At 39.1% G+C, this 22242-nt stretch overlaps 1 protein-coding gene across 1 annotated transcript in view; it reads left to right on the forward strand.

Moving 5' to 3' along the window:
• Positions 1 to 22242, forward strand: part of PTPN22 (protein tyrosine phosphatase non-receptor type 22) — a 230343-nt gene that overhangs the window by 122845 nt on the left and 85256 nt on the right. The window contains exons 3-7 of the mRNA XM_082246091.1: positions 7412 to 7488; positions 15749 to 15844; positions 18598 to 18636; positions 21784 to 21855; positions 21947 to 22006. Coding sequence (XP_082102217.1) covers positions 7412 to 7488; positions 15749 to 15844; positions 18598 to 18636; positions 21784 to 21855; positions 21947 to 22006 — 344 coding nt within the window. The remainder of the gene's footprint in view (positions 1 to 7411; positions 7489 to 15748; positions 15845 to 18597; positions 18637 to 21783; positions 21856 to 21946; positions 22007 to 22242) is intronic.

Below are 22242 nucleotides of genomic sequence, written 5' to 3' on the forward strand. Positions count from 1 at the left end.
GCAATTGTCCGTTAAAGTAACACAGTGCCGAATCACAAAATATGGCCAGGAATGGGGTAAAACCTTCCGGTCATAAAGCGGTTAAAAATACGCCCATTGAGAATTTTTTTGTCAAAGACATGTAGCTAAATACATTTTGGCCTAAATATATGACAAAAATTGAATATATTGGATATTTTTGAACTGTCAAAGTAGAAAAATATTGTTATTTTTTCAAAATTTTTGCATTTTTTTATTAATATTGCAAAAAATAAAAAGCGCAGAGGTGATCAAATACCACCAAAAGAAAGCTCTGTTTGTGGGGAAAAAAGGATGTAAATTTCGTTTGGGTACGGCGTTGCATGACCGCGCAATTGTCAGTTAAAGTCGCACAGCGCCGAATCGCAAAAAGTGGCCTGGACGTAAGACAGCAAAATCCTCCGGTGGTAAAGTGGTTAAAAAACAATTAAACAGTGTAGTTTAGCTTATTAGAACAGAGGGTCTCGCAGTAAGCCTACTCTCTGACTTTACAACCACTCTAATATCCCTAGGGGGACTTACAATAGTATAACAATATTAGGTAATAAACTGTATAAAAATGTTATGGTAGTCATATATGATAATGGTAGATAAAAATACAAATGGACATAAACACACAATATACTGTACAATGAACTGGGTGAGCGATACACAATATAATAATAAAAACATAATAAATGATATAAACAATGAACCAGTGATAATAGACAATGTGTACATATTTAATATTATTATCCATTTGTAAATATATACAGTGTGTGTGTGTATATATATATATATATATATATATATATATAAATATATATATATATATATATATAGTTGTATTATATACTGTATAAAAGGAGAAACAGAGAAAAAGATGGCTTTAGATATTGTTACCAGATCGTGTTCCTGTGTGATTTGTGTGTGAACTGGCACTTTGTTTAGGTCATCTAGATTGAGGCTTTGCAGTATAGATAACCAGTGGGAATCCCATGCTTTGAAACTTTTGTATTTGGCATACTGTTCTGAAACATTATTATGTTCTATGGGCTATGACAATCAGTTAAGTTTTATATTTCTTGCAAAGTAGGTAAAAGTGCTTAGATATTCTGTATTTATATTTCATTTATGTAATATTACATCTGTGTTAGCTGATTCTGTTTTTTTTTTATTTTATTTAATTTTTTTGTGGCCCTTTCCCCAAACTGTAGGCCGCATGGGCATTCCAAAAGACAATTCAAAACAAACAGGTGCTGCGCCAGAAAAATGAATAGTGAATATGTCAAAAACCAAAAATTATATGTATAATGACAATATGTGTAAATAATAAGCAAACTCAATGACCTTAAATCATAAGTGCTTCCCAATATCACACAAAAAAATCAAAAAAATAATTGTCAATAAATCAATATGTGCATACACTCAAAATCATGAAATTAAATGTCCATAAGTAGGTGCATTCCAATCCTCAAAGTAATGGCCACCACAGACGTGATTAATATATGATATTGTGCTTCACTCCACCGCCAACAGAGATCAAAGCCTCTCACCTTAAGATTAGACCCAGAACACTGAGTCAAAAACAGCATTTTTACCCCTCTGAGGTCACAGGCAGATGTCGCCAAATGGTAAGGAGGTCTCAGACGGATGCACAGGGACAAGGTAACAGCGATGGTGCCACTTTCACACAGGGCACATAGAGATCACCACATAAGCAAAGAAGCAAAAATAAATCTAATGCTCTTTGTGCGGATAAGCTGGTAACAGCCGTTTATTAAAATCAATATACTCACAAACAGCCACTTGGAGTCATGCTTGTAGCAATGAGATCGCACAGCTGAGAGGATACACCGAGCAGCAGGGTAGGCTCCGCCCCCCTATACGCGTTACGTCTAAGCCTATTGGGCACTGACTTCAACAGTAGAAGTCAGCATATCCGCACGAAGAGCATTAGATTTCTTTTTGCTTCTTTGCTTATGTGGTGATCTCTATGTGCCCTGTGTGAAAGCGGCACCATCGCTGTTACCTTGTCCCTGTGCATCCGTCTGAGACCTCCTTACCATTTGGCGACATCTGCCTGTGACCCCAGAGGGGTAAAAAAGCTGTTTTTGACTCAGTGTTCTGGGTCTAATCTTAAGGTGAGAGGCTTTGATGTCTGGTGGCGGTGGAGTGAAGCACAATATCATATATTAATCACGTCTGTGGTGGCCATTACTTTGAGGATTGGAATGCACCTATTTATGGACATTTAATTTCATGATTTTGAGTGTATTCACATATTGATTTATTGACACTTAATTATTTTTTGATTTTTTTTTTTTGTGTGATATTGAGAAGCACTTATGATTTAAGGTCATTGAGTTTGCTTATTATTTACACATATTGTCATTATACATATAATTTTTTGTTTTTGACATATTCAATATTAATTTTTCTGGCGCAGCACCTGTTTGTTTTGAATTACTTATATTGTGGAAGTGGATAACACTATCTGGTGGTGGCTGCCGGATATTTTTTTCAAAAAATCTTTTTCTATTTATTTCACATATCTGCGCTGATAGCTTTTTTGCACATTCCAAAAGATAGATTACATATTCTGTGTTGCTGGCTATGAAAGATTTAATCAGGTAACATTCTCAAGTGCTAGTAGACTTAAAACCATTTGTTAAATTATTTACCACATTATAGATGATGTATCTGGCATGGTTACATTTATAACTTCCTGTCAGATTGTTGTCAAGGAGGTCTTTTTGCTGTAGAGTTTCTAATTCTTTTTCTGTTTTAGTCTACTGAGTGCTAAGATTTCTTTTTATAGTTTTTTCCCATTTGAATGTATATGTCTGTAACTTTGGTATAGTTGTTTTAAGATATGGGTCTTGCAAGAGCATGTGCCAGTGTGATTTTAATGTCCTCTTTTTTTTACAGTATTGTGTATTCTATTTGCGATAACATTTCAATTTTTCTTAGGATGTGTTCTTTCTTATTTCGAATCAGGAAGTTTTAGTTTTTCTCTGTTTTAATTCAAGGTTTTAATTTCAGATTATAGAAACGACACTGCTCCAGATGAAGTAGGGTGCAGGTCCAGTTCATACCATGATCACTGGGAAGAAAAAAGGTGAATGACCGCACAACTGATGATTAAAGCTATAACTTCTTTATTTCACAAGTTGAATTCAGACAAAAGCACAGTACACAGGGAACATGGTAATGCGTTGGACGTCACAGAAACGTAATCATCACCATAATTAAATGTGAAACACTCTAACCATGTTTCCTATGTACTGTGTGTTTGTCTGGATTCTACTTGTGGAATGAAGAAGACAGCACTTTTATTATCAGGTGTGCAGTCATCCTTTTTTATTCTTTCCAGTTTTGATTTTAGGGTTTTTGGATTGTATCCCACATTAATTTTTTGGCAAATCTAGAGGCTTGTACAATACAATATTTTAGTGTGGAGCAATTATTTCGTAAACATTGAAATTGTCCATATGGTATATTTGTTTTCCAGCTTTTCAGATGATTAGTATTGAAATCTGCATGTTTTCAAAAATATAGAGTTGCAAATCTAAAAATTTAAAAATACATGTGTTATGATCAGGAGTAAAGGTAAAGCCACATTTGATTTTTGAGGGTTAAAGTGGATATCAGTTTTTAGCATTTTTGACTCAGTGAAGCCCATTTCTAAGTTTGCATAGCTTGGTGCGAAGTTTGTGCCTATTGCTGTTCCTTTTCGTTACGCAAAGTATTTGTTTTCAAATGAAAATAGGTTATGGGCAAGGATGAAATGTATTCCTTCCAGAAAGAATTTCCTTTTGTCTGGTAGCAAAAAGAACATTTGTCTGTATAGAACTTATGACTTCTTTTAGGCCAAATTTTTGTGTGGCATTGAGAGTGATTTGGTGTAGAGAAACGTAGTAGTTGTCATGTACCTTCTTGAAGGCTGAGGTGATGAGAGGGCTTTTCTTGAGGCTCTGGTCCGAACATGCCTGAATATGAGGATATGTACGCAGGGCACAAAGTAGCATGGGTGCTGGAGCTACTGGCAGTTGGTAGTTGTCTGTGGGTTTGGTCCACACAGGTGGTAACCTGGGCAGCAGATTGGAGTCTCAGGAATGTTCATGGAAGGAACTGTAGTATGGTACAAGGTAATACCCAGATAGGAGATCTAGAGATAGGTTGCCAGGATCTTCTGCACCATTCCTTTGTTTAAATAGAGTACATGGCGCCAATTTTGTCGGCCATTCACGCAATGCGTGTACATATGTGGGCACGCAGACGTGCATGCCCATGCTGGTTACTGGCAGGAATTCTTTGCTTGTGTTGGTGCATGCACACCCCTGTTAGTGTCATGACACTAGTCTGTAGTCATTTGTTGTTGTAATAGATATGTGTGATCACGTAGATATGAGGATCATTTTGTAACATATCTTTAGGCATGTAAATTAGTAAATTGGGACAGATTGGTAGGGAGAGAGTTAAATTCCTGATAATTTTCTTTAGATTGGCACTTTTTTTTCTCCTCTAGTTAGGTTTGGATGTGTATGTTTTGGTCTAATTTTTAATGTGGTTATCTTTTAAAAATCTTTCATTGTTAGTGTGTAGTAGCAGTAGGTAGTTTTCTTGGCTGGAAACTGGATAGATTTAGGGTTTCTTTCTTTTTTAGTGAAATATATACACAGGTGTTTAGAAAATCATCTATTTCATGATAATCATCTAAAGTTGTAGAAAGAATAGAAATTATTTTGTTGGTTTGAATTATTTTGTTTTAAGAAGGTTGGTAAAGTTTTTAGGTATTTCTTTAGCTCTTTTTTTATAGTTAAAATTTTTTTTGGTGTGAGTTTTCCGATGAGTTTCTTTCAGACAAGCAACCCAGTAGACTAAATACAAAAAAAGAAATAGAAACTCCACAACAAAGAGACCTTCTTTACAACATTCTCACAGAAAATTATGAATGTAACCATGCAAGATACCTTACATGTATTCTCATAAATAAAGGAACAAAGGATTTTTATGTCTACTAGCACATGAGAATCTTACCATATTAAATCTTCTTATGACCTGTCATACTGTAAGCGAGAAAAACTACAAACAGAGAAACAGGAACAGAATCAGCCAACACAGACGTAATATTACAAAATTTAAATCTAGAATATGGAATGTTTAATCACTATAGCCTGTTTCACTAGAAAGAAAGGTTGAAAGCATAGGAATCATACTAAATATAAAATATTTATTCTAAAAAGTCTCCATCCAGATGGCCATAGCAAAGTATTTTAATTGATGGCATCCTATGGAAGTTATATACATGTCCGCTATCAAACCTACAAGACTAATCAGATCATACACATATTAGTATTCTGGTACTAACATTATCCAAATCCATCCTCATATATACTGTAAAAATTCAAATTTACAAATACAAAACTTCAAACATAAATGGCTGCATTTACTAAAGGCAAATAGACTGTGCACTTTCCAAGTGCAATTGCAATAATTTTCCCCATAGCTTAATAAATGTCGTAATACTCCGTCATCCAATGATGTGCAAGCAAAAATGCTATTTTTTTCCCTTGCACCTAATTGAGCTTTCTTTGCAAAGTGAAGCTTTACCACATTTAATAAGCTCTCTAAGTGCACAGTGTATTTGTCCTCAGCGAATCCACACCATAGTGTTTATTTCTATAAATATGCTTCTCTATTTTCAGGAAGTATAAACTGTATATATATATATATATATATATATATATACACTCATCATACTGAATAATTGTTATATCATAGATGTTCACTTTGTCTATTATTACTCAAGGTTCATTGTTCATATTTATCCATTATATTTCTATTATGATATTGTGTATCCCTTCTTCCTTTCATTGCATATTGTGTAATTTCTAGATAAAAAAAAAAAAAAAAAAAACATTTGTTTTATCAACCTAACAGTAACTAGCAATTTATCTCACAGTATACATTTTCACATCCAGAAATAGCAATCATGAGTTCTACCATGTAATGTACCAAAAGGAATCAATTTTCATAACAGATTTTTTGTATATATTTAGTATTTTATGTACTGGGTCATGTAAACCAAGGCAAGGGAAGGCAGAGAGTCTGCGGTGTCTGTGCCCTCAGGGAGTGGTCACCCCAGAGGTGCTCTTAGTAACACTTAGGTGTGGGACCCCAATGTGTGACCTTACACAAGGTCACAGCTCTAAACACTTTTTCTGCACTGCGCCTTTTAGGGCTTGGCATTTTGGCTAAAGTCCGGGGCAATTTTTATTACCAGGGCTCAGGGCCTGGCCAGTGCACTAACATGCACAGCCACCTTTTTATTTATTTATTTTTCTCCCACGTTTTGTGACTTTCATTTTTGTGTGTATTTTCTTCTCACTAAGATGGAGGGTGTGAGTCTTCGGGCTTGCGCTGAAGTCAAGGAGGAGGATGTGTGGCCCTCAGGCTCTTTGCTTCTCCGGGGTCTCTCTTTGGGAGAGCCCCTCAAGCTGGTATTCAGGGGCCGGCTTTGGCTGGCCCAGAAAAACAGGGTCCACCAGGACCTCTGCCTAGGCAGACCACTCGAAACCCTTTGTCCCTGTCAGGAGCCTTGCACCCCAGGGGATCAGGGTAGAGGCCCTACCCCTTCAGGGATTGGACAAAGCACACCCCTAAGTGCACTTTTTTGCATGTGTTCATATGCACTTTTTTTTGTTCACTTACCAGAAAACTTCACTTATGGTAAATCCACAGCAGGACACACCCAGCAAAAAATAACATCACAGAGGCTATAACCCTTCTCTAATTCTAGAACAAACAAAACATTTGGGCTTGAACTGAAGTTTAATTGAGTCATTGTAAAGGTCTTTTAAAAAAAAAAAAAAATGCCATACTTAACTGCTCTGTGCAATGGTTTTGCACAAAAGCAGCCCCCAGCCACCTCTTCTCAGGTCCCCTGCCAGCACTCCTGGCTTCTCCCAACTGGCATTTGCCCCTCCCCCTGCTCCCTTCTCACTGGCTGTGATTGACAGCTTTAGGAGCGAATCGCTCCCGCTGCTGCCTCTGAGCCAGTGGGGAGAGAGCAGCATGCACAGCGCTGGATCAAGATTGGGCTCAGGTAAGTATAGGGGAGCTGGGGTGGGGGAGCTGCACACAAAAGGTTTTTTTACATCAATTCATAGAATGCATTAAAGTAAAAAAACCTTCTGCCTTTTAGAACCATTTTATTTTTAATTGAAAAAACATATTAGACATTTGTTGTATAGAGAAGTCAATCATCGGATACTGTAATATAGAACAGCAACAATTATATATATATTTATATAATATATTATACATTATGTATATATCTTTGTCGCAATATAGCAAACCAAAACATTGATGTGAACAGCTAATACATCTTTGCTTTTTTGTATTCCAGTTGACCATAGTCGTGTGAAACTCTCTCTGATAACATCAGATGAAGATACCGATTTTATCAATGCAAATTTTATCAAGGTACACCTTCCAATATACTAGTTCTTAAAATCAGGACTAAAAATGCACACAGTATGTATATGCAGTATAGTATGTATGGCTTAGTCAAACTATAGCAAAGCAAAACATTGATGTCAACAGATCCTATTAACAACAATAGATCTTCTTTTCTGCATGCAATTTGCTGTACTGGAAAGCAATATGCATGACAACGCTTCCTGCGTGAACAAACCTTTTTAAATATATCCAGGGCTTTTTTTTTTTTCAGCAGGAACGCAGGGGAACGCAGTTCCGTAACCTCCATTCTGAATGTATGCAATGGCAAAGGGGTTCTGGGGTCAGTGGGGTAAGCTGAAGGGTCTATTGATGCTGGCTGCTGGGGGATCTATTCTTGCTGGGGTGAATCTATTGTTGCTGGAGGGCATTTTGTTGTGGGTGGGGCTTTTGTTGCAGTGGAGGATTTATTGTTGCTGGGGGGCTATTGTTGTTGGGGGTCTATTGTTGCTGATTGCAGGGGATCCATTTTACTGTTTTTTCTATTGTTGCAGTGGAAGATTTATTTTTGCTGGGAGGATCTATTTTTTGGGGGGGGGGGGTGTTATTGTTGCTGATTCCAGGGGATCTATTTTACTGCTTTTCTAGTTATCATGAACAAATTCCATACAAATTACCTAGAACCACAACATGATACTTGGTTCTGTATTCTCTAAAAGGGGGGGGGGGGGGAGTACTGGGAGGTGGGTAGAGGTTGGAACCAAAGGACAGCGCTCGAAGGTCAGTAGGGGGTGGAGACAAGGGGTGACTCAGAAGAGGGGAGTACCTGCACCTATTCTTAGAGAAAAAAAGCCCTGAATATATCTAATATTTTTTTAAGGTTTAGGTGGAGTAGGGAATGGTTAAAGTAGAAGTTTGGTCAAAACTAGACTAAACTTAAACCCACTACCATCCCCATTCTAACCACTATACTAACTACCCAGTAAAGGAAAGATGTGTATACTTAACTAACCTAAGGGTGCTCCAGCCAGCTTCAGGGGAGCAGAGAGAGCAGTGACAATGGCTGCAGAGCCTGGAGGGGTGACGTCACCCATTAACTTACTATGGGCCATCTGTTGTCTGCTGTCCCACTTCTACACTGATGCTGGCGCTGGGAGCCAATCAGGTGATGGGACTGAATTGCCCTTAGATTAATGGAGAAGTATGGGCAAAGCTATTTTGCTTAAACTTTCCCTGTAGGTCACAGGTGTGCAGTTGGTTCTGCACTGCTGTGAGTTGTCTTCAGCCAATAGTGGGCTAAAGTCCGTTGTCGGGTGACGTCACTCAGCTGGTCCAGGCTCGAGAAAGATCCCAAGCAGGTCAGGATCAATCCAGATGCCTGGGCCTGGAGTGGCTCGTTGAGAGGCTGAGTCAGCCCCTCCTGCCTCCTTCACAGGCCAGCACTCCAGTGAGCACGGGGGGGGGGGGGTCTGAGCAGAGAGCCACTGGCTGAGTCAAGGCTCTCTGCTCATGCTTAGAGAACAGGGGGAGAACTGGGTGGATAGCGGTGTTTGATCACTCAGTTCTCACTGCAGAGCCAGCAGGGAACCGATGCAGCATTGGATAAATGCTGCATCCACTTAGGTGCATATAAATGTTTGTTTTTTGTATGTCCATACTTCTCTTTTAAGTAGGTATATACATCTTCCTTTACAGGGTGGTAAGTATAGGGCTGAGGCTGGAGATGGGGGTAGGTTTAAGCTTAGATAAGTTATAACCGGGCTTATGCTTTAGTGTGTATTTATACCCTAACAATTACCTTCTCTGAATTCTACAAAATATACAATTGAAAGTGTTTGGTTATATTTGCTATATAATTATTGAATTTCTGTTGATCCTACCAGAGATGAAGTGAGCTCTTAACTTTATATACACTCTACCTTTACTGAAATCTCAAGCAGTGTTATCAACCCTGGCTATTTCACCACCGAGGTCTACAGAGCACTTCCCCCTTATAATATTCAGATGAGAAGAAGGGAGGTGTTCATTGTCCAAATCGTGGACAATTAGCATCCTAGGATGCCAAGGCTGCTGTTCCATTGATACCGCACCGTAGATAAGCATTGTCACCCTAAAACAAGAATAATGTTACTGGCAGGTTCACCAGTTGAAATAAAGGATAAAGGCTTGAAAAAAGAAAACAAATGCAGCCTCCACATTTGAAGTATGGTATGCTGCCATATATTCATTTTTTATTCTTGGGTTTAGATACACATTAAATCCTTTTTATTTAATTTTTTTTTTTAATTTATTTCCTATTTTGGAATCACAACAGGTAGTAAGGAGAACTCTCCCTAGAGAGAGGGTAAATTCCCATTTTGACAGCTATAACTGGAACAGATTTTCGTAATTTTAAGATTTAGCCTTTATTTGTTTGGATTCAACATCACTTTCTCTCCTACTTACAATGGTCACCAGGATAAACAGAAAGTGTGAATTTCCCTAGCGGGGGCACATGGACTCCAGTAGGCTCTGGCATGGTGTTAGCACTCCCATGCTCTTTCCAAAACCAACAATAAAAGTTTTTTAATTTTAGATACAATTTATAGCAGGTGGTAAACCCAAAAACAAACACCACATTAAAGTCTGTATGGCTGAAATCGCAACGCATTTGCGCCAAAATGGTGCAGGACCCTTTTTCCACATTGGAATCGGATCGCATAGGTGTTCACAACTATGCAATCCCATTCCTGCACCATTTCACAGTTGGCACTGCGCTCTGCGAACTAATCTGGGGGTGTCATTAACTTTACATTGACACCGCTAGCGGTTCGCAGATCTCAGTGTAATCCACTGTGCATTTCTGGTGCGATGTGGGAACCGGCACTAAATTGCAGGGTTTCCCGCATCGCATCCGTATGAACCGGGACATACTGCGGCTTGTTCCTGCCCACTGTCTGGATCATATAGTGTACAGAAATGCAAGGAGGTTACATGACCTGTGAGAAAAGCAGAAAATAAAACTATTTAAAAATTTTTTTTAAAATGCTTGTTAACCACTTAAGCCCCGGAAGATTTTACCCCCTTCCTGACCAGGGGGTATTTTGCGATTCGGCACTGCGTGACTTTAACGGACAATTGCGCGATGCTGTACCCAAACAAATTTGACGTCCTTTTTTTCCCACAAACAGAGCTTTCTTTTGGTGGTATTTGATCACCTGTGCGATTTTTTTGATCATGCGCTATACACAAAAAAAGAGCGACAATTATGCAAAAATAACAATATTTTTCACATTTTTTTTTATATGAAATTCCCCCCAAAAAAATGTAAAAATCAAAATTTTTTAAAATTTTTGGCCAATTTGTTTTCTGCTACCTATGTTTGGTAAAAAAAAATCACAATAAGCGTATTTTAATTGGTTTGCGCAAAAGTTATTGCGTTTACTAACTAAGGGAAAGATTTTTGTCATTTTTGTTGTTATTTTTTTAACGCGTAATGGCGGCGATCTGCGTTTTTGTTTGCGGTACTGCGACATTGCGGCGGAAAAATCGGACCCTTGACTGACATTTTTGACACTTTTGGGGGTACCAGTGACATTACTACAGCAATCAGTGCTATACATATGCACTGTTACTGTAAAAATGACACTGGGAGGGAAGGGGTTAACTTTATTGGAGAGGGAGGGGTTAAGTGTGTCCCTAGGGGCGTGTTTCTAACTGTCATTGGATGTGGCTAGTGGTGTAACAGCACAGATCAACGGTCCTACATAGCAGGACCGAGTGATCTGTGCTTTTACACAGGGGAGAATGACAGGCGGCTTTGTTTACATTAGCCCCCTGCCTTTCTCCCTCTCTACCCGACGATCGCGAGTGACCGGCGGAGATCGGGTCCGCCGGTCTCAAGCACCAGCTTCGTCGGGTACAAGCGGAGGCAGGAGCGTGCCTCCGGCGGCGCACGCTCGTCCCCTATTCGCTCCCAGGCTAGTGACGTACCGATACGTCACTTTGCCTGGGAGGGGCTGACCGCCGCCGTATGTAGTCGGGCGGCGGTCGGCAAGTGGTTAATTCTTTTTCACATGGAAATTTCCTAGCTACATTTGTGCAACAGCATTCAGGTTTGCAACTGCTTTCGCCTCGATTTACCCTTGTGCGACTTGTCATGCTACTTTGGACATTGAAGTTGCAAGTCGTTCCCCGTATTTTCCAATGAGAACCATTCATACAGTGCCTTGCGAAAGTATTCGGCCCCCTTGAACTTTGCGAACCTTTTGCCACATTTCAGGCTTCAAACATAAAGATATAAAACTGTAATTTTTTGTGAAGAATCAACAAGTGGGACACAATCATGAAGTGGAACGAAATTTATTGGATATTTCAAACTTTGTTAACAAATAAAAAACTGAAAAATTGGTCGTGAAAAATTATTCAGCCCCTTTACTTTCAGTGCAGCAAACTCTCTCCAGAAGTTCAGTGAGGATCTCTGAATGATCCAATGTTGACCTAAATGACTAATGATGATAAATAGAATCCACCTGTGTGTAATCAAGTCTCCGTCTCTGCACTGTGATAGTCTCAGAGGTCCATTTAAAGGGCAGAGAGCATTATGAAGAACAAGGAACACACCGGACAGGTCCGAGTTACTGTTGTGGAGAAGTTTAAAGCCGGATTTGGATACAAAAAGATTTCCCAAGCTTTAAACATCCCAAGGAGCACTGTGCAAGTGATAATATTGAAATGGAAGGAGTATCAGACCACTGCAAATCTACAAAGACCTGGCCGTCCCTCTAAACTTTCAGCTCATACAAGGAGAAGACTGATCAGAGATGCAGCCAAGAGGCCCATGATCACTCTGGATGAACTGCAGAGATCTACAGCTGAGGTGGGAGACTCTGTCCATAGAACAACAATCAGTCGTATACTGCAAAAATCTGGCCTTTATGAAAGAGTGGCAAGAAGAAAGCCATTTCTTAAAGATATCCATAAAAAGTGTTGTTTAAAGTTTGCCACAAGCCACCTGGGAGACACACCAAACATGTGGAAGAAGGTGCTCTAGTCAGATGAAACCAAAATCGAACTTTTTGGCAACAATGCAAAACGTTATGTTTGGCGTAAAAGCAACACAGCTCATCACCCTGAACACACCATCCCCACTGTCAAACGTGGTGGTGGCAGCATCATGGTTTGGGCCTGCTTTTCTTCAGCAGGGACAGGGAAAATGGTTAAAATTGATGGGAAGATGGATGGAGCCAAATACAGGACCATTCTGGAAGAAAACCTGATGGAGTCTGCAAAAGACCTGAGACTGGGACGGAGATTTGTCTTCCAACAAGACAATGATCCAAAACAAAGCAAAATCTACAATGGAATGGTTCACAAATAAACATATCCAGGTGTTAGAATGGCCAAGCCAAAGTCCAGACCTGAATCCAATCGAGAATCTGTGGAAAGAACTGAAAACTGCTGTTCACAAACGCTCTCCATCCAACCTCACTGAGCTTGAGCTGTTTTGCAAGGAGGAATGGGCAAAAATTTCAGTCTCTCGATGTGCAAAACTGATAGAGACATACCCCAAGCGACTTACAGCTGTAATCGCAGCAAAAGGTGGCGCTACAAAGTATTAACTTAAGGGGGCTGAATAATTTTGCACGCCCAATTTTTCAGTTTTTTATTTGTTAAAAAAGTTTGAAATATCCAATAAATTTCGTTCCACTTCATGATTGTGTCCCACTTGTTGTTGATTACAAAAAATTACAGTTTTATATCTTTATGTTTGAAGCCTGAAATGTGGCAAAAGGTCGCAAAGTTCAAGGGGGCCGAATACTTTTGCAAGGCACTGTATATGTATGACTTAAAGTCACAGGGATTTTAAAGTAGTTAATGAACTTTCATGCAACTTGAGGACCATAGACTTCAATGTTAACCCTTAAAAGGTGCACGAAAGTCATACCTGAATATTATACAGTTCAACAGTTGTGCAGGAGTTGGCCATTATCATTGACCAGAGCCAAAGTCGTATCCAAGTTGCACCCATCCAAATTTGCCTTAAAGTTGCATCAAAGTTACACTCCAATGTCATGGATATCTGTGAATGGAGCCTTAAGGATTTTAATACATGTTTGGAATGGCAATTGCAGGTCAACACATGCTAAATGCAGGGTATTGGACTTTTTTCAATACACTTCTGCAAATACAACGCAAAATAACGAGTGTAAAAAAAAAAAAGTAGCAGAGAACTGCAACGGCACTTTCTTCCTTTTTTACTTCAGTCAAAACAACCAAAACTGATCTTGATGTTAGTCACAACCAAAATAGGTTGGAAAATCTCTGCAATTCATAATCGGATGATGATTCATTTCTTGAATAAAAAGACAAATATCTATTAATTGAACAATAAGTGTGTCGGATGATACAACATTATAGGCAATAGAATAAAGAGTGCCATTATATTATATTGTGCTGCCAAGATAACCACTTAAATTCCAGATTTCATTTTAAAACAGTGCTGGTTTTACAGAAATGTTTGCCATCACGGTTTTAAAGCTACACCCAATCTCAGTAACTCGGTTAAGGTTGAGTGCTGAAAACTGCTGGCTGTCAGTGATGCCCACAGTCCGGCGTTAACTCAATCATTAAATAAAAGTGCATAACCGCAAAATACAATACAATGTTTTCTCATTGTTTAAAAGGGACAGAGCTGATTAAGCTTTGCCCTACCTCCTCCTGCAATATTAAATCAAAATATTTTTTTTTATATCTTTACTTTGAGTTTACATGCATTCATGTGCGTTAAAATGCAGACAGGTTGCATTTTAATGCAATGTAATGCAATGCACATGTACACAATGTCATGGTATAAACAAAGCACAGGCAAACATTGCTTTCTATGTGTCCTTGCAGTCACCTGCAATAATCTTGTGCAAAAAAATGCAAGACATTGCACATGGTGTAAATTAGTCCATAGGCACAGTGCTGAAAAAGAGAACACATAAGCCATTACACATCATGTACTTCAATCGTACAGCAACCTCTCTCCCATATAAAAACCACACACATGTTAAAAAAATAATTTATAATCAGCACAGGCACTGCTGAAGCTCTTAAAATAAGTCATAGTGCACATAAAGTCATATTTAACCCTTTTGTGACCGCCCTATAGCCGAATGATGGCTACAGCATGGCCGCACTTTCCCGGGAGGCCATCGTGTGTTGTCCTCCCGTGCTTGCGCTGCCTGCAGGCCGCCCTTTGGATGCAGCTGATCACAGATCGGGGTAAAGAGCCAATCATGGCGGCTCTTTACCACGTGATCAGCTGTGTCCAATCAGCCAATCAGTGCCCATCAGTGCAGCCTATCAGTGCCCATCAGTGCAGCATATCAGTGTAGCCTCATCAGCGCACATCAGTGAAGGAGAAAAAAAAATAATTTTCAAAATTGTATAACCGAAACTAAGAAATATTTTTTTTTCCCAAAATTTTCGGCCTTTTTTCATTTGTTTAGCAAAAAATAAAAAAATAAAACAGTGATGAATAAATACCACCAAAAGAAAGTGCCTTCTGTTTAAAAAATATTATAAAAATCCAGTTTGGGTACAGTGTTGCATGACAGCCTTATTGTCATTTAAAGTGTGACAGCGCTGAAAGCTGAAAACTGGCCTAGGCAGAAAGGGGGTGAAAGTGTCCAGTAGGCAAGTTGTTAAATAGTGTCAGATTTAACTAAATATCTACTGTACATTTACAGGATGACTCTATACATATGTGCAAATATATTGTAGTAATTTGCTTTAGACAATATGAGCTTTGCCAAGGTCTAATATGTAAGTTCATGGTGTAACCCTCACAGGCAAAATAATTCATTGTATGTCAGTGCATGAAATCTAGGTATACAATACAAGGATTTTTGTAAAATGTAATTTGCAGAATTTTCCGTACTGCTGTTTGGATAAAACTGACTCAGACACAGGAAAAACTGCAGAGAACCCATCACATGAGTAGGAAATAACAGCTCTGAAGGGTGTTTTATAAACAACCCTGCATAGTTGCCCTAGTTGTAAGCAAGTGACATTTGAATTTTTTGGAGGTTTTGGAAAATTAGATGGTTGCAGAAAAAAATAAAAAATCTATGCTAAGGTAGTAATTCTTTGTGTTTGGCTCCTGCAGGAACATGGTGTTTTGACAAATGCTGTTTTTCCTGTAGTGAAGACAATAAATTCCCTTATTTTGCACCTTTCTAATGATCATGTGAACTCCATTATGTATAATTAGATGGCAGTAGGAGTGTGCTTCTTTTTATTTATTCTCAATATATTGCAGGGTGTTTACTGTCCTCGGGCATATATAGCTACTCAAGGTCCCCTACCAAGTACCGTTGTGGACTTTTGGAGGATGATTTGGGAATACAATGTTGGGGTAAGATATTCCTTCTCATGTCAGTAAAGAATATAAAGCTGCTGGATTTTTGGCAACTTAGCCCAGTAAGGGCCCTTTTACACTTATCAGTTTTTGATCATTTGTTCAGGTAAAAAAAGAGGAATACAAATATTCAAAAAATGCATCCCTTTAAATCATATGGAATGGAACTCTTCATAGCGGTCAGTTGCGTTTCATTTGCATTTTTAAAAACATCCTGCTTGCTAAATTTTTGGTGCATTTTTTCAAAACTGCACCAAAAGTGAAGCTCCCCATTGAAATAAATAGAAAATGCATCAAAAACGCATCATGGTTGCCTTTTTTGGTGCATTTTTTAGCCACATTTTTCACAGGTGCATGCTGGGCATCAGGCAGCTAGAAAATGCACTGGAAATGCAGTGGAAATGCATCAAAAATGTATCAAAAACACAAATGTGTTTTTGGCTCATTTTGTTTTAAATTGAGCAGTGTGAAAGCAGGGGTATTTACACACAAAATTAATGATTATTGTGAGATGTCAGGTTAAAGCCTAAATCCAAGTTTTAGTGAACTTTAAATAGTTTGTTTGGACCAAGCTGGTTTAAATGAAATATTTCCCTCACTAACACATGCAATATACAGTGCTGCATTCTGGCCGCAGGACGGGGACTTTCTGTCCTGCTGCCCATACAAAATTGAGTCAGCCTGAGTGCTGCTCAGCCATTCAAGGGAGTTTTTGTATTTTCTGAATGACAAGGCTTTCTCTGAACTAGGCATGCCAATATCTTCTATGCAGGATGTGGAAACCTTACAAGCGGACTTGAACAAAATAATGGGGTGGGCAACTACATGGCAGATGAGGTTTAATGTTGAAAAATGTAAAGTAATGCACTTGGGGGCCAGAAACCAGAAAGCAAGCTACTCACTAGGGGGGGAACCTCTGGGTGAGTCTAGGATGGAAAAAGACTTGGGGGTACTGGTAGACAACAGGCTTGGCAGTGGCATGCAATGCCAAGCCGCTGCAAGCAAAGCCAACAGAATACTGGGATGCATAAAAAAGGGGATTCACTCCAGAAATAAAGAGATTATTCTCCCGCTCTACAAGACTCTGGTCCGGCCACATCTGGAGTATGCTGTCCAGTTCTGGGCACCGGTCCTCAGGAAGGATGTGCTGGAACTGGAAAGAGTCCAGAGAAGGGCAACAAAAATAATTAGGGGAATGGAGGACATCAGCTATGAGGAAAGACTACAAGCACTGAACCTATTCTCTCTGGAGAAGAGACAATTGATGGGGGATATGATATCAATGTACAAATACTGTACTGGCGACCCGAGCATAAGGAACAAACTATTCAGAGAAAGGAGATACAATAAGACGCGTGGCCACTCACGAAAACTAGAGGAAAAGCGGTTTAACCTTAAAGTGCATAAGGGGTTCTTCACTGTAAGAGCGGTAAGGATGTGGAATTCTCTTCCACAAGCAGTCGTATCAGCAGGGAGCATCGATAGTTTCAAAAAACTATTAGATGGGCACCTTAAAGACCACAACATACAGGGGTATACAATGTACGGTTAACAGCAAACACACACACACATCATAGGTTGAACTGGATGGACGGATGTCTTTTTTCAACCTCACTAACTATGTAACTATGATTGGCTGAGGCAGATGAATGACGTCACAATCTCCACCTCAGCCAATTAGAGGAAGCTTTGTATTCATTAAGAAAATACAAAGATTCCTGTGAATGGCTGAGCAGCACCTAGCACAACTCCGTTTTGATCCAGGGATGGTATAGGAAGTATCTATTCTGTTGGAAAAAAGTACTGACAGCTGCTGCATGTGTTAATGAGGGAAATATTTTGTCTGAACAAGCTTGCTCCAAATTGACTAAAGTTCACAAAAACATTGAGTTCGACTTTAAAAGAAGCCTGTGTGTCTAAACTTTAGGAGCTCTAATGGATGACTTGGTTATCAAATGTGTAAGCAGTGGATCTACCATCTGAATCTGTGGGATCTAGTCAGTAGCGATGAGTATGCCTGTTTGGAGCATTCTTCCAAAAGCCAAAATTTTTGCTCAATGAGCGGGAGCCAAACATCATATATGGTAGCTTTCTTCCAATCGTAGTTAAGGAAGCAGCTGATGCCAGCACAAACTCCGTGCTTAGCAACCAATGACTCAGGAATGGAAAAATAGCTTGAAGCAATTTGATGTAGCCTAGAAGGAGGTCAAATGCAGATCAGAAGGTTCTAGGCTACCAGTCAAATGCACCTGTCAGTGAAGGCTGAATGAACTCAGACGTGTCTTAATTTGATGTCAAATACATCCAAGTATAAGTTGTTTTGCCCATAGATTCTAAACCATAAGACTTTTCAGAGGACGGTGAAAGGAGGTTTGCAAGCATTCCAGGGGTGATGCTGCCGCCAAATGGCGATTTTGCATTGCCAGATTGCGCCAGAACTCTAAGCCAAGTGTAGCCACATTCATTTACATGAGAGCATGACAGGCATTGCTGTCTGTGAAACTAAGCATGTAGTGTTACAATTGTTGCACTGTGATGCAAATAATTGTGGCTATGGCAATATGTGTTCATCCAATTAGCAACATGTCTGCTTGTAGGTAGGTGTGGTTGAAGGGGGGGGGGCAGTAAAAGCACAGATCAGCCACCTGAATTTACTGCTTCCTTCCCACCTGTATAAAAGGAGCCTTACATTGATGCTGTAGAATATTCCTGATCCTGAAATTGTGACTTATATCATGTTTCCTATACAGATTATTGTAATGGCCTGCATGGAGTTTGAAATGGGGAAGGTGAGTATATCATTTCTTGGAACACCTGTTGCATGGAGAAATGTATTTTATTTTCTATACTTCTGTCTGTATGTTGTAATGCGGTGCAGTGTTAAAACTCCTGCTTGGTTGCACTGGGTTCCAATCTCACAAGTCACCACTTTCCTTCTAACTATTGATACTTGGGTAACTGGTCCCGTGTTTGCATAATTATAACAAGGACATTGGGGTACGAACTGATGAGTGCCTCATATCTCTAAATTATATGTAGTGTCCTATGTCACATCTACATGGAACACCTCTATCTCTGTATTACACACACACACAGTGCCTCATACCTCTTCTTTACCTGCAGTGACTCATATCTTTTTATATATATATTTTTTTCCAAATAATTTTTTCATTGGAATTTTTGTTTTTTTGTTTTTTAAAACAAAGCACACAAAAACAAAAAACGACAGGAAATAAAAATGGAAAATACAAAATGTGAGTGCAATCACATGCATTTACAAAATATAAGGAAGCTTCCACCCATGTAACAGTTATTACTTGTACAACACAGTAGAGAAATAAATCAGTATGTGTCTTTTCAAAAGGTGCCACAGTAGTCTAAGGCACGGAGGAACCTTTGCTAGAATCACAGAAATCCAAATGTAATGTAATATTATGTGGAAGCTCCAGTATGACTGGAGAATACCAGACAATAACCCACATTAAACAGTCACAACAAGGTAACAATCTGTCTTACAGTTCAAAGAAAATGTGACCGCACGCAGGAGAATTTGAAGAATGATGTGTTTATTCCCCCGTGGGATATAATCCATTCCAAGCTTCACATAGACACAGGACAGGTAAACGCGTTTCACGAGTCTAGGATCGCTTAATCATTACCATATCATTGGTAATGGTTAAGCGATCCTACAATCGTGAAACGCGTTTACCTGTCCTGTGTCTATGTGAAGCTTTGTATGGATTATATCCCACGGGGGAATAAACACATCATTCTTCAAATTCTCCTGAGTGCGGTCACTTTTTCTTTGAACTGTTGGACTTTGGATGATGGATCCATCCTGCACCGGAGCACTTTTCCTCACCTGAGCGGCTCTCCTCCTTCTATCCACAACAATCTGTCTTGCCACAGCAAATGTCTGTAAACACAACTATACCAACTAGACTTAATAACTGTCCTAGACAATTACAAAGCCTAGAATATTATCTCATATGCACACACAAATCACATTTTTCTCCATACAGTGATTCAGCATTGTAGCAATCTGTAGGGTCCAACAATTTATGGAATTTATTGGGCGTGCCCCTATTACATTACACCTGTTGCTCCTTCGGAAGAGCATCATTAACCTGGAGCCGCCATTCCTAATGTGTAGGAGGCCCTGGAGACAGCCACCTCAAAGTGATTGTTTTATTCACGATAAATAATAGTCTATTGACAGGCACTATATTATCAGGTGGAAACCTTTTATTCGTCACGATAACCCAAAAGGCATATCTTAGGATCAAAATCTATGCGTGTTTGGTATGCACACTCAATTGTATCTACCAGTCTTCACCAGTACCTAAACAATTTAGGGCATTTCCACGACATGTGAAATAAATCCATGGGATGTAGGCATCGTGGGCATTCAGGGGTGTCCCATCTGCCCCAGTTGAACAACTTAAGAGGGGTCCTATACAGTCTATGGCTTATGAACAATTGGGATAAGCGTTGCTTGGGTGATAGGGACACAGAAGGCACTTGTTCCTATATATTCTGCCAAACATCATCGGGAATATCTCCCAAGTCTTTCTCCCACCCCTTCCTACGCAGACAAGCAACCTCACTTTGATATTGGCCCAATAGCTGTCCATATAGGGAGGAGATAAGGCCCTTTTTGTCAGAAGCCATTGCGAGGAAATCTATAAGTGGCATGGGCTGTACATCTAGCTTGGTAATTTTTAACTGAACCTGTAAGGCATGCCACAGTTGTAAATATTGGAAGAATCTGTGGGGAGGTAGTTGATAGGACATCTGTAGGTCATGATAGGTTCTCAGTACATTCTGAGAATATAACTGGGCAATATATTAAATATTGACTTCTACCAATATTCAAACTCTGCCAGTTTACATAGCTCCACATACTGCGCATTGTCCTATAAAGGTGAGTGCACTGATATTCCCTCATATTTCATAAAGCGTTTAATTTACTGCCAAACATTATGCCTAAATACCAGGGTGGGGCTATGAGGAATGCGTAAAAAGGTCCCTGACTCTAACCAAAATATGTTAGCATGAAAAACGAGCCAGTAAAAGGACATGAATAGGGTCTGCCCAGTTCGCAGCTCCGCAACCCGCAAGATGCTAAAGTTGGGCAATATCCGTGTATTACATGCTTTGCCTCATACTTGTTGTACCACTCATTCCAAACAGTGCATCTGACTTCTGTTTCTCAAGCTATGAATGTAGAGTTCCTTAATTATGATATTAATAGTAGACCACACATGTTACAATCTGACTGCATTATCTACTATGGTTAGGTGTTGTAAGGTAAGGTGTTGATCCTTTTTTTAGGGTGACCAAGTAAATTACAGCCTAATTATAGAGTCTGTGTGAAATCTTCCTTAAGCTGGATACATACTATCCAACTTTTGTGGTTAGATTTCCTTCAGATTTACCTTTTCTATGTAGTGCAAGGGCCTGCCAGATTGCATACAAATTGAAAGTGTTTAGGTTTGACCTCATATTATATGGTTTTGGTAAGTCTTCAGAAAATCTTATAGTGTGTATGGCCCATTAGACTTAACAACATTCATGTAGTGAAAGGACCTACCTCAAACAACTATTCAATTTACACCGATCTTTCCAAGCCCTATAGTTGTTGGTAAATCAAACTGAAACATCTGCTTGGGTCCTAGCTTATCCACCCAATGTTTTATTCTACACACCCAAATTGTATAGCTGCCCTGGATTTTTGGTGAGCCCACACATCCCCAGGTTTCTATATTTTTATTTATATGCTCAATTTACATTTGGGTTGTAACATGTACTGTATAACCAGTTAGACTTCACCACAATTACTAAGGTCAGGCCTTAAATTCCATCATAAAAAATTATTTAACAGACCGTGGAACCGTGTAATTTAAATGTATTAAAATGTGTTGTTTTGTGACTAGAAAAAATGTGAGCGCTATTGGGTTGAGGCAGGATGTGAAGTCTTACAGTGCGGTCCATTTTCCATCACATGTGTGAGTATCATGAGAATTTTTCTATTACATAATGACAATGCATTTCCTTATTTGTCCTATCCACATGACATATTGATGTCTCTTCTTCTAGAGTAATGAAGAAAAAAAGAAGGACTATGTTATCAGGACCCTGATAGCAACCTATGGAAGTGTAAGCTTGTTTGTTATTTTTTCCATACCATATATTTATTAGAATATAATTATGAGAAATTGCAAAAATATAACTATATTTAAAATAGCAACAATTTGGGTTTAATCTTTCATAAATTTGATTGACTCCCTTTTTTCAGTTTCTTTGGGCCAGGTTTCAGATTTTCAAAAATAAAAAACATAGCTTTGTGTTTTCTTATCGAGAATGACAGAAAGTATATCTTGGTACAGGCTATG

The sequence above is a fragment of the Pelophylax lessonae genome (assembly GCF_965119305.1).
Source record: "Pelophylax lessonae genome assembly, chromosome: 2".
NCBI classification, from domain to species: Eukaryota; Metazoa; Chordata; class Amphibia; order Anura; family Ranidae; genus Pelophylax; species Pelophylax lessonae.